This window comes from Poeciliopsis prolifica, unplaced genomic scaffold (genome assembly GCF_027474105.1).
Source record: "Poeciliopsis prolifica strain line A6 unplaced genomic scaffold, Auburn_PproV2 SCAFFOLD039, whole genome shotgun sequence".
Taxonomy (NCBI): Eukaryota; Metazoa; Chordata; class Actinopteri; order Cyprinodontiformes; family Poeciliidae; genus Poeciliopsis; species Poeciliopsis prolifica.
In genome coordinates, this window is record NW_026562414.1 from 1,015,430 (window position 1) to 1,029,362 (window position 13,933).

The window sequence follows — 13,933 nt, forward strand, 5'->3', positions numbered from 1 at the left end:
AAAGTCATTTGAGTGACAATTTAACAGTCATAATTAACACTGACATTGTGCAGTAATGAAAGCATCTTAGATCTCATATATTTTTCATAAGCAGTTTTTTGTATTTGTTGGATAATGACTTTGCTGAGAGCTAACGTCCTAGCGTGACCTTTTGTGATTGAATATTGATGTTTCCCCCTCAGGCGAAACCAGCACCCCTATATTACACTGTGGCTGTGTTCATTTCATAATAAACACAGAGCCAATGGCACATCCCATTTAAATATTATTGATCAACTTCAGTGTTGATTGAGTGCTTATGTAACTCTTGAAAGCCTTCTGCAAGTAAATAACTAGAGCTGCTGGATGCAATGAAGATCCAAATGTTTTCAGATATATAGTTTTTAATTATTTATTCTGAACAGACTCGAGGTTGAGTATTGCAAGAATCACACATTTAACTACAAGTTTTGCAACTTGTAGGCTTGCAGTTTTGTATTTTTAGAAAGATTGTCAATAATGTGAAATGCATTACATCACACACTTTTTACTTTTATGTAGTTCAACTTCAGTGTAATCTATTCTTTGAAGATCAGAGATCATATGGTTTGAAAAAGTTTGACATTTAATATCATTTATTTCTGGGTCTGAAAATGGAGAAAAAATGAAGTATGACAAAATATTTGTCAGGTCAGGTATAAGGAGAAGTTCAAAGCAGGAGAAAGTGTTTTATGTAACTAAGCCTACCAAGACACATTCTCCACCTGATCTGACAGGCAATCAGAAAATGAACCTCAGAAGCAGTGAAGAGGCTTGTGGTAAAACTGGAGGAGCTGAGATTTGATGATTGGACAACCATATGCAAATCGCCCCAAACGTACTGGATCAATAAAGTACCAAAGGTCTCACTAGGTCCTCTATGAAACATGTTGTCAGCATCATGATGTAGCAATGCGTAAAGTGGTGTTAAATTTTGACAGCACATATATTATGAAGAAGTTTCTGTTTGTTCTTTTAGCTTCAGTTCTGAATGCATCGTTTCTAAAAACTCGTCCAACATCGTCAGCAAACTTCACCAGGTTTTAAATGATTTTATGCAAGGTGATAAAATGATGCCTAAAATTTCCTGTGGAGCAAGAAGTCATAACATGAAAACAGTTGCATCCTTGTGCAAATCTGAAGTTGCAATACTCGGTTGCAACAGTAAAATTGCTTGCACCATTGAATGACGCAGAACAGCTGAATGCATTTAAATCGGCAAGAAAAAAAAAAAAGCATGCACAAACATGATGAAGTCTTTTCCTTGGCAGTAAACTGGGATAGAAACAAGCTGTCTGCCCTCTCACCAAGGTGGTTGTAAAATGTGAGCAGAAGATGTGCACAAAACTCACAAAAACTATGTAATTATTTCGATGGCTTTGGCTTTGCTTTCCTCAAACTGAATTGTAATGATGACTCATCACGTCTGTAAATAGCTGCTTAATTCTGGGGGCTTGAAGGCTGTTTACATTATTGAGCGCTCAGGCACATGTAATGTGTGCATGGGAAGTAAAGTGCAAGTTTCTGGTAAAACAAAGCTTGATTATTCATACTTTTTCTGGAAACAATCTCCACTTAGCTGCACCACAGTTAGACATTTTTAGGATATTTAGGACTTAAGCAACATGACGTGGTCTAAGAGGAGTTATTATATGAGCTACACGTGTATTGGGATGTAGTAAAGGGAGTGTATGTGAGTCATAAAGGACAGCAATGACCATTGCATAAAATGTCTGTTTTTAGCTCACCAGATGATCAAGGATATTTCTGTTGGCTTCGAAAACAAAATGAAGAATTTTCTTAAAGCTCAAATAGATTACCATTTTTCCTGATGTTTGCTAGTGAGTCGATAAGTTTTTGATATGATTATTCTTCTTTCTCCAGCTGCTGGAGCTGTTTGACAGCGAGGACCCGAGGGAGCGGGATTTCCTGAAGACTATTCTCCATCGGATTTATGGAAAATTTCTGGGCTTGAGAGCCTTCATCAGGAAGCAGATCAACAACATCTTTCTGAAGTGAGTTAAAACTTAGCAGGGAAGCATGTCTTTCACTGATAAATGCTGTATATAAATATGGATAGGTTAATTTGTGTGGAATACATCCCAGAAAATGAAAGTTGCATCAATTATCAAAGGATAAATACAGAAGGGAGAAGTTGGTTAAAATGTCTGCTAAATCTCTGACTTTACCCAGAAAGCCATTTGTGTCTTAATCCAGGTGTAGTTTGCAGCAATGGGCATAAATCATTAATTTTCATTTAACAGCTCAGATTCCCTCCTCATTACTAAGGAGACTTGAAACTGTGAGTGAGAAGCATCACTTATTCTTACCAGCAGTCCTCTGCAGCTTTATTGCTGCTGTTGCTGTGTGACAATGAGCTTTGGATGATTGAGGTAGGGAACGCTTGATGTTGTCTCCAACAGGCGAGATGGCAAAACGGGTGGCCCCGACGTTGGCCATCTGCCCCGGAGGATAAAAATAGGGCCACAGTTGTCATGCTCTGTACATAGCATTCAGATGGAAATGCTTTATCATAATGCTTTCTGTGGTGACACCTAATTTGGATTTGATTTTTCATATGGATTTTACTGTGCAAAAGTTTTGAGCTGGCCCTTCCAAAGAGACTGATATTTCTATAATTTTTTAAAGTAGTTTTCAATTCTGTTATTTATTACAGGTGATATTTCATTCCCATTATTTCATTTTCAATCTAACGTAAGAATTATTTAAAGGTATTTGATCAAAAAAGTGTTTTAAATTGGATCTTTGTGCACAGTTTTTGTTATATTAATAAATTATCAAAGATAAGTTATAGTCATAAAACAGCATTTTTGCAAGTTGTCCTACAGTAGGATGCATCTCTTATTTTCCTTTGAAATAAAACTAGCTGGTATGATGATGCTCCCACTATAGAGTTTGTTCAGAAAATAAGTCAAAATAGAGGCCCTTGCTGGAGTTGCAGTCTTTTTTACCCATGTTTTTTTTGTTCCTGAACCTGCTCATGTGTAATTAAATCTATAGATTCTTTGTTTCCGTTGTATTTTTTCTCTTGGTTTTGTTTTTGGAGGGAAGTTAAGTTTGGTTTCTTTTAACTTAAAGAACACCTCTCTTTTTGCTGCCTTAAAGGCTCAAATATTTGTTTTTCTTAAGCATACGTTCGTGTTTGTTTCATAAACTATATATTGCTTTCAGAAAGCCCGGAGTTCATAAAGTTTTCACTTATTTATTCTGTATGTTAGTCACTTCAACAGTACTGTTAAATTCACTCAGATTCAAGTAATCTGATTAATCTGCTCCAATTTTAAAGTTTCATGTTTTAATAATGTTATATCTTTGCTTTTTTTTTCAAGGTTCATTTATGAAACTGAACACTTTAATGGTGTGGCTGAACTTCTGGAGATCCTCGGAAGGTAAGGGAAGATTAAAATGAAAGGTTTTTGGGTTTTTCTTTGTCAAAAATAAAACTGATTATGCTGATTTAAACTGTCTGTACATCGTGGTACATTTGATTGTGTCCTGATCTGGTTTGTAGGAATGAGCAGAATGAGATCAGTATTTCAGAGCATGCTGTTTGGAAAACAGCCGTTCTGCTGATGGGATTTCTCTGTGTTTTCTGTAATCTAGCGAGGTGTGTGTTTTGTTTACAGTATCATCAATGGTTTCGCGTTGCCTCTGAAAGCAGAGCACAAGCAGTTCCTGATGAAGGTGCTCATCCCCTTGCACACAGCTAAAGGATTGTCCCTTTTCCATGCACAGGTAGAAAAGAAATTTTGATCTCTGTGTTGCAGCACCTTCTTGTGGCTTGGAAATGAAAGTGCTTTTTTTTCTTCTCTCTCTGTGCTTCAGCTGGCTTACTGTGTGGTTCAGTTCCTGGAGAAAGATCCCACGCTTACTGAGCCGGTACTGTTTTTATCCTTCCTCCCACTCAAAGCTTCCTGCACTAGATTAGTCTGCTGCAGCAAATTATTTTATAGTGGTTACTAGAAGCCACCCACACGAATGAGCATAAAACAGAATTTCTGATGTCTTTAAAGGTGATCCGTGGCCTGTTGAAGTTCTGGCCGAAAACCTGCAGCCAAAAAGAGGTATTTTTTGTCTCTATGCAGTTTTCAGCTATTTCTGTCTTATGTGGTGCTAGTGTTTTTTTGTGTGTGTGTGTGTAATTTTCACCTTCCCACTCAGGTGATGTTCCTGGGCGAAATAGAGGAGATCCTGGATGTCATTGAACCGTCGCAGTTTAAAAAGATCCAAGAGCCATTATTCAAGCAGATTGCTAAATGTGTGTCCAACCCACATTTTCAGGTAAGCTCAAAATATACAGATGTAAGGAAGGATCTTTGTATGCCCTAACATTTTTTAGTTAACAGTAAAACATCATAACATAACAAAAGAACATGCCATTTAGCACAGAAAGACTAAACACTGAAACTTTTTGTTAATATCGAGTTTACTGTTCATTCAAATCAACTTGTTTTTAGTCAGATGGGATTGTAAGTTATCAGCAATGCTTGTTCATATCTTCAGCCAATTATACTTTCCTCAGACCTTTGAGCATATCACCAAATTAACTGAAGAGATGTAATTCTTTGCAGATTTGCATCAGTTTATTATAGTTCCTTTTTTCTGATTGCTTGAAGTTTGATTTATTTCAGTTCTAAATAAGAGTGGGCAAAAAAAAAAAGTTTATTTCCAGACCTTTTAGACTTGAAGTAAATATTTTCATTTCTACATATTAGTTGCTTAAGTCTTTTTTTTTGCAACACTGGCTAAACCATAGGCAAACACAGCCAGAAACAAGAGATAATTTGCTTATTAAATGTATTTTCTTTGTTTTAAAGATGCTTGTTTTTTTATAAATGGTATGGATCCAGAAAACCTGTCACAATCAGTGCCAAACAGCCTTGTGTTTATTTCCAGATGTAGTCTCACCTGTTTTTGAAGAAGAACTTTTTACCTGTAAGGATGAGCAGAAAAACAGAAACTTTTAATTACTGAGCACAAAGTAGAGAAATTACCCTCAAGTAAATAAGACCGTAAATGTCAGTGAGGAGCGTAGCAAAGGTTTATGTGATAAAACTCTTAAAGCTGCGGTCAGTAACCGGGTTACTGGACAACATGTGACAATGTTTTACTATTTCTTTTTATTACTTTTTTTAGGTCACGACATTTGTTGTAAATGTCACATGTCAATGTATTTATGCAGTATTTTCTGCATAAATGCATATTTATGCAGTATGACACATTTACTGCATAAATGTGTATTTATTAAACTTTTTAAAATGTTAGTTTTTAGGAAAATGTTTGGGAATATTGACCTGTTTTACATAAGCAGGTTAAGCTTACTTTAAGAAGGTGGAGCTGTGGGTGCCATTATTACTAATTGTTGTAAATAAAAGGTTTGTGGATGATTTTAGCTTCTCAGAGGTCCAACCTCTTATTGTTTGACCTTTCCTGACAAAAAACAGGCTTTCAGCATGAGATGCTTCATTAGGTGTCAAATGTTCATTAGGCATAAAAATGTTTCTGTTTTCTAATTAAACTCAGACCTTTGATAGAGACGAGACTAATGGACTCAAAAACTTTGTTTGAGCAGTTTTTAATGTGAGCTTTGATTTGTTGATATTTGAAACTCATTTTAGATTAAAAAAAAATGGCAGTTTTGTTTTTCCTGAAGCTCCCTCTGTGTGTCCTGACAGGTAGCAGAGCGGGCGCTGTACTTCTGGAACAACGAGTACATCCTCAGCCTCATCGAGGAGAACATCGATAAGATCCTTCCCATCATGTTCAGCAGCTTGTACAAAATCTCTAAAGAGCACTGGAACCAGTATGTACTGTTGCTGTAGGAGGTGTAAAAATAAACTTAAGAAGGGCAGGGACTGATTAAATAACTACCTTATGTAAATAAAAGAAAAGAAAAAGGACATTTTTATTTAAACTTAATTTTGAGCAACCGTGAAGATGAGCTTTCATGCACATAAACATTGTTTTTTTTAAATCTGTTTATATGCACACAGTTCACACAGACAGATGGCACCATTGTGTTCGTCACAGATAATTTAGCACAAGTTTCTGTTTTCTTCATACACTTTCTGCCTTTCAGAAAATAATAGAGGCATGTTTTGATTTGTATACATACACTTATTTATATTATGTTCTTAAGAAAATATTGTCTCTTTAGTCAATTGCTTTTGTGGCGTAGGTATTCCAAGACTAAAAAAATAATTTTAAGATTCAATTGTATCAATTTAATTGTTTTAGTTTAATTTTTTTCATCATTCATATTAACTAGATTAACCTAAAAACTGCTTGAGTGAATATAGGCAGCAAAGGTTGACATAATAATAAAGTCTATTTTAAAAGTTAAATCCAGTTCAAAAATTTGCAATGTTTACTTTGCTTTAAATAAAAATATGCAAGAAGATAAAAAGTTGCAGTTGTAAAATCCACCATCGTGTGAAGTTTGTTAACCGTTTTCCTGAAGCATTGGTTGTTGTTTTTGTTTGTTTGTTTGTTTCAGGACCATCGTGGCTTTGATCTACAACGTCCTGAAGACACTGATGGAGATGAACTGCCCTCTGTTTGACGAGCTGACGGCTTCCTATAAAGCACAAAAGCAGCGGTAAGTAAACCTCCATTTATCCCTTATATCAAATATTAGTAACGGTTTTCATAATTTTTATGAGGCGGAGAAACGTTTCATTTTATTATTTAATTATTTGTAACTGAATTTTTCATTGTGTGTCATTTTTAAATGGGTAAAAAATGTCATGTGTGATAGCTGACATTTAATTCATGTGGATTTGACATGAGCTCAAAGTAGGATTTACTCTTTCGATACCCGCAGATGAAAAATCAATACTATCTAAGAAAAAAAACTATCGACAAATATGAAAGCTGTCATTTGGCCTGGCTGAAAGTGAGGAGTGGGAAAATACCTTTACTATATTTAATTCAGACAAGGATGCAGTTAACGATTAGCTGGTCCAAACTTTCTCCTCAGAATTTATGTTTTTAATAGTTTGTGCAAAAATTACAAGCTTAATTAAATGAACCCATTTCAGAGGCAAATTAAAAAAAGAAACAAATGAGCATCAATATTTCAGCATTTTGTATTGAGTTTGTTGTCTGAATATACATTCGTTTGTTTTTCCAGAGAGATGATGAAGGAGCAGGAACGGGACAAGCTGTGGAAGAAGCTGGAGGAGCTGCAGATCAGCCGCGCCTCCGAGGTCCAGAACAACAGCCATGGGTCATCAGCAGCCCTTAACAACAGTAACAGCAACAACAACAACAACAACAATGAACCCCAGGAGAGCAGCGGCGATGTTGAAGCTACTGCCGTCATCATGGAAGACCTCCATCAAGACGCTACCGACATAGCCTGCGAGAGCGTCCCATGTGCCAAATGACAGCGGATGGCGGCTTTTTATTCTGAAGCGCTTCAACTTTCAGGACCGTTGGAGGAAGATTAACAAGGATGTAACACAAATTACACCTCAGCAGTATAATAAATCTTAGATCTACAAAGAACACCAGCAGTTCTTTGTATATATAAATATATATATTTCCTCTTGAGACTATTTTTTTGGATGTTACAGTGTGGCTGCCGTATGTTGTTTATATGTCTGATCAGAGCTGTATCCTTCCACGTCTAGTTTCCTAATCGGTAATGATTTTTTTTTTTTCTCGTGCTTGGTGTATGATGCATGGGAAGGAAAGGAAACGATGACTTGAATTTGCCGTTTCCAACCGTGCTGCACTTAGAAGAAAACAAGCCGAACAGCTATTTAAAGATGTCTATTTTTAATGTGTTTTTCCTCGTCGCTGCCCACACCTGTAGGTGCAAACCTGAAATGAGAAAGGAACTCGAATGTTTGGAGCATTTTTCTTTGTTCTTCGCACATGGGACCAGACCCAGATGAATTCAAACACCCGTATATATATTTATACAGAGACCTGTTTATATGCAAGAAAAAAGAAAAAAAAAAAAAGCATTTTAAAATTGGTGTGAGGAGATGAAGAATCATGGCCATAAATGATTTATGATAAACAGATGTAATTCCTGAAATCGCTCTGCTTTAGACTACAAATTTAAAAGTGATTAATACTTAAGGTAAATGTAATATTTTTTTAGCCTATTTTTGTGGTTTCAGGTGTTGGTAAATACTTTTTCATCTTGGTGAAAACATGAAGCTAATACATTTGTCACTGTTTATAAAAGTAGTCACACTAAAGTATTGAGAAAAGGGCTTTCGATATTCAAAAAATAATAATTTTTGTTATTTTCATTTAAAGGAGTAGCTCAGCATTTCAACTCTGCGCCTGTAAATGATGGCTCTGTCCTGAGAATAAAAAATCTACCAAATTAAACTTGAATAGCACACTAATTAACACCTACATGCTTTATTGAGAAGATGCATTACATAAAGTTAAAAGTATTAAATAACGCAATACAGATGGTAAACATTTACCACAATAACAAATTATTCCTTTAAAACCGTTAATCTAAAAAGACCAACAAAAAAAAGCCTGACCATTGACAAAGATGAATATTTTTGGGTCATCCAGGAACGGGATGCATAATAAGCTTCTGTGTATTTTTTGGATTGTATTTATTGAGTTTGGAGGCTACTTACAGGGAAATGCCACTCGGCTTCGACGTTGCTGTGGTTGAGCAACAGTTAAAATCGTCTCAGCTCCTTCCTGGTGCTGAACTAGACGTACTGTGACTCTCTTACCAAGAAAATTGCACCAGAAAACCCATGAAAGATGAGAAGTCCAGACCACCAGTGACTTTTTACCTGATGCGTCTGATCTTGGGAGCTCAAACATGATGTGAAAAGCGCGACCCCTGATCTCCACAGTTTATAGGAAAGACTTTGAGAACCAGCGCTGAATGGTGTTCCCTTTCAACCCGATGTCTGTCCTTGTTTCTGCTCTGTTCAGTTAATCTGTCGGTCTTCTCTGATGCCTTTCTGTCAGTACAGCATTCCAGCCTCTGTGAACTTTAAAACAGGGAATCTGTTTTGTAATCGCAGACACTGTTTAGGTTTCACCATCAAATAAAGTCTACTTTATCTTTCTATTCAAAGCATAATGGGTTTTGTTTTTTTCCGGTGAAAAATTGCAGTTTTCTGTAAAGATCAGCAGGGGGTGCAAAGTTTCTACTTATTTTAAATAATTCCTTGAAAAAGGATTCATACTCAAACTAAATAAATAAATTCCAGTGAATTTTGTTCATGTTTTTGGTGGTAATGTGACATAAAGATAACTTTAAATAAGGATTTTTTAAAACTTACCAGCAAAGATTCTTCCTCTGTCTTGTCTTTTCTGAATTGCTTTCATAATTCTTGTGACTGTTCATTTGTATTTTTTTGTATTTTTTTTTTCAAAGCATGCATAGCAGCATGCCGTCAAAGTTGGGTACAAAGGACTAAAAATCAGGAAAAAGCAGGCGATGTCATAAAACATAAAGAACTATTAAGACCACTTTAAAAGAAAGTTCTGGACATTTAAGGTATTTATAATGTGTGGTTTTATGGATTTATATTTCAAAAATCTACTCTGTTTTTGTGGTTGTCACCTCCACAAGTTAATTAATCCAAACTATTTTCTCTAAGTCAAAGCGTAGTCATTTCTAGGTGTCAAAATGAGACTTTGAAACCTAAAAGTATCTCATGCCAACCATGGTGGAGGCAGCATCATGCTGTGGGTCTGTTTCTAAGGCAGGGGCAGTGGTACATCCCACAGTGTGGTTGTAATAAAAAATGAGAAGTTTAAAACTGAAATATTCAGTTTTTCCTTAAATTACGACTGGACTTGAAACATTGACTGTTCTTTATCCCAAAAGGAAAAATTTTCTCAAGAGTTTTTTTTTTTTTTTTTATGCATTAAACTTTGACTTAAATTGGGCATATGAAAACATTTCAAAAGATTTAGTCACAAAACAAAGAGCTGAAGCAGACTTTGCTGCTCAGGCAGCTGTAAATCATCCCAATTTCTTGCTGCTAAGGATATAAGATTTAAAATAGTCATGCCAAGTTTATCACATGAATATAAAGAGTCATCCTCAGTAACAGGTTTTCTAAATATAGACATTTCGACTGCACATTGAGATGATTGAGTTGTTTGCTAGCAACCCTGCAGTATGCCTCATAAGTGATGATTCAGTCGTTTTTGTCAGGTTTTCCTCTAATTTGCAGAAGTTCTGCATCAGTCTGGGCTTGTTATGCTGTTTTTTTTTTTTATCCTGGTTTTCACATCTTAACCATGGGTGAGAATGAATATTCTTCACGTTGTGTGAAATAATACAAGTTTTGTTCTTCAGCAAGCAAATGCCAGGAAGATTCAATTCGACAGCTGATTTTTATTTCACTTTGTTGATCCCAAGTGACTGGACCCAATAGAAATGAAAGCTGAAATAAAACCAAAAGCTCCAACAAAGTGTCACTTTAAGGATGTGAAAACTTTAGCATCTGCACTTTTTGCAGATTTTTGATTGTTTTTACATTTACCCGTTTTTATGTTGAATTGTTCTCGGTGTTTGTGGAGCAGAAAAAGTTCAGACATTATTAATCTTGGTCTCTTTTTTATGTGAAACCAGAAATTTGTACTTAACTTAAATTTTGACTGCATGTATGTTCCTCTTTAAAAAAAAAAAGCTCAAATCAAAGGATAGATTCTTAAAAATGTTCCAACATAATGAAAGATGTGTTTTAGAGGTTTTCACATCTTAACCGTGGATGAATGAATATTCTTTGAGTTGTGTGCAATAACACAAGGTGTTGCACAGACTATTCTCCTCGACTGGCCAGTGGCTTCATTTCACCTCAAGAGTCTTTCCCAGAACTAACACCTCCAAAACTCCTACAAGTGAGGAAGTCACATGCAAACTCGCCGATAGTAAACAAAACAATGCAATTGAGTCAAGAAGCTGAACGTGATTGAAAGAGACAAAAAAAAAATCCCAGTTTCATTGGACCAACGCTTCCCTTTCTAAATTCCTGTTTGAACAGCGCAGGCTGTGTTTGAATGTTTCCGTCGGAAGATGAGCACCGAGAAGTTTAATCGGGTTTGGAAGAATGAGTTGCCGGTGATGTAACCACGGCACAATGGACTGCATTGATGGGAGACGGCAACAAAGCATGGCAATGTTTTCCGCACTGAGTCCAGCGTAAGCCTAATTGCATTTCACAATGCTTTGTTAGGAGTTTCAGCTGAAGGAACGTAAAAAAAAAAAGAAAAAACAGTCAAGTTTAAACCTCAATGCTGCAAGTGGGACAGAGAATGACTTTTCAGTTGAGTGCACTCTAAAAATCTGTATATTTTATCTCAATACATTGTATTTTCATGTACTCTTTTGCTATGATGTATTGTTTTTGTGCTACCATGCATATAGACGGTTACTGTGAAATGCTGCCTTGGTGCAGAGGTAGACAGAAAATAGTTACATTTACTTAGTAACTTTACTTGAGTAAATCTTTGGAAAACATATTTTTAGGAGTATTTTTACTATTCTGTTCTTTTTACATTTATGTGAGTAATTTTTTTTAAGGAAGTATCACAACTATTATATATTTTGTCTGATATTGTAATTTTCAAATATTAAATGATTGATATTTTGTTCAGTTACTCTTTACTTCAACAACCTTTTTACCAAATACTTTTTTGCCTTTGCTTGAGTCATTTCTTGGAAAACGACTTTTTACTTCTACTTGAGAAAAACTTTAACATACTTTTAGGCAGCCTACCAACCTCTGGCTGGGTGGCCGTTAATGTCTATGTTGAAACTTGAAAGTGTTTTCGTTTATGCCTTTGAAAAAATGTGTTGCTGTGCAAATCTGCATTGTGAAGAAAATATTTGAGAAATAAACGAGAGAGCAAATCTGCTGGTAAGTTCCTCTCAAGATATTAAAAGTCACCAGTTAAGTTAGACTGTGCCGGGTGGAAGTTTTGGTAATTTGTTAGCAGTAACTGCTGCAATCAAGCCAGTCATGACAATACAGGCCTTGTGTGAATTGGCTTCATGCTGAGCTTTTCATGAGCACCTAGAAACCATTAACTCCTCCAAATAAAAAGAAAACAAATCCTGCAGGAGCGGAGCCAACAACAAAAGGCCAAAAGGTTGTGTTTGTTTGTTTGAAGGCCTCCGAGCCAGAGTTAACAATAAAACTTGGTTTTATTATTCAAATAATTTGTAAATATTTTCAATGTTTGAGCACACTTTTAATTTGTGAAAAGTTAAAAAATATTATAATTCAAGAAAAATATCTTGGTTTTGCCTCAAAGTGAACTTAAAAAGTTGGTAAACCTCTAAATGTTGTATTTCTTAAAACCATGTTACACAAACTTGCAACCCAAGGATGCTTTAAGATTCTTGAGTTAAAATATGTTTGTTTTTTCTTACCTATTTGTCAAAACTGTTCCCCCTATAAGCATAACATGAGACAGTTTCTGCTTCAAGTTTCTTATTGTTAAAAGAGAGTTCTCCTTTTCTTTGCTCAGTATGAGGAATTGCTGTCAAGTTAGTGTCTGTAAGCATCCGGCTGGGTTTCCTTATAGAACGATTTTGTTTTCTTACATTGGCTGCTATGCATAATTTATGGGTTGTCTGTGACAAGGTGAAATATATTCACTCTTTTGCAAGGCACTGCATGTTTCAGACACACTATAACATGTTCAACTCTTTGACACATTTTAGAACAGTCTCTCTATAACAGTTATCATTATTAGATAAATATATAGTTGAAATCCTAATAGACTGATGTAAAAAAGCATCAGTTAAAATGATCAATGATTATCTAATTGTAGATCACAATAATATATTTAATTGCTTTCATTTATTCAGATGTCGCTCTCTCTGTCTCTATGAAATACACTGAATGCTTTCACAGATATTTTAGAGTTAAATCACCATCAAGAGTTTCACACATTTGGGTCAGGCACTGTTTTCTCAGAACCAATCTTTCGGGTTTCCTCAGCTCTTGGCTCTGTCCTTCGCTCATTTGGAGGGCTCGTCCGCCTTGGCTTCAACAACTCCATCGCCCCGGTGGGGTTATTCTAGGGTTAGTAGGCTGGTTTTGTGTGGTGCCGTCTGGATGTCTTTGCGACTCCGATCTTTAGAATAAAGAACAAAATTGCAAACAACTGCAAAGAGCAAGCTTGCTGCATAAACAGGGTTCTGGTTTCAGCTTATACACAAAAGCAGAAACCGAAGCAAAGGTCACTGGAAGATTAGATTGAACTTGAAACCTTAAAGTGAATCAAAATAACAAAACGAAAAATTAGACTTTTATCTACACGCAAGGACAAAATTGAAACTGACATTTACCACTAAATTTGATACATCAGTTTTTAAATGTAGTTCAACAAAACATTTTAAAAACTTGTTTGTTTACATATCACATATTGACAGATTTTCATATCAAAAGAAATACAGGATGTGTCAAAGTACATTCTCTTCATAGGTATTTGCATGAAAAAATATTCTAGTAAAAATAAAAGTGCAGGTTGAAAATTTCAAGTTTTGAAATAAAGATTGCATTCAACCACTTCAAGAAAACAGCTGGTGGAATAAAATATTATTTCATTCAATGGAGACTGGATTAAAGGAGTAAAGCGTCAATTTATGCTTGAACCTTTGTTAATGTGCATTCATTTTGGCTCTTGGTCAAAGATACGTAAATGTTTTACGCAGCTCTATGTTTTGTTGCCAACACGGTTTTCTGGTCCCAGATTATCAGCTTCAAATCTAACATTTAGCTTCTTCGTTGAATGGACGTATTGAGGAGTTGTTTCAGTTTGGATGATTTGCATAACGAGAGCTTTATTGTAAATTAGCACAGTGTTTCTCAAAGTGGGGCCTCAGAAAGTCAGTGAGATTACAAAGAAATACTACAATAAAAATATAGACTTT

General features: G+C 35.6%; 1 protein-coding gene across 1 annotated transcript in view; it reads left to right on the forward strand.

Annotated features, from left to right (window-relative positions):
* Positions 1–9,103, forward strand: part of ppp2r5a (protein phosphatase 2, regulatory subunit B', alpha isoform) — a 35,557-nt gene extending 26,454 nt beyond the window's left edge. Inside the window, exons 5-13 of the mRNA XM_055054294.1 lie at positions 1,903–2,033; positions 3,369–3,428; positions 3,666–3,774; positions 3,865–3,918; positions 4,053–4,103; positions 4,201–4,320; positions 5,715–5,842; positions 6,536–6,637; positions 7,172–9,103. Coding sequence (XP_054910269.1) covers positions 1,903–2,033; positions 3,369–3,428; positions 3,666–3,774; positions 3,865–3,918; positions 4,053–4,103; positions 4,201–4,320; positions 5,715–5,842; positions 6,536–6,637; positions 7,172–7,427 — 1,011 coding nt within the window. The 3' untranslated portion in view covers positions 7,428–9,103. The remainder of the gene's footprint in view (positions 1–1,902; positions 2,034–3,368; positions 3,429–3,665; positions 3,775–3,864; positions 3,919–4,052; positions 4,104–4,200; positions 4,321–5,714; positions 5,843–6,535; positions 6,638–7,171) is intronic.
* Positions 9,104–13,933: the final 4,830 nt, after the last annotated feature.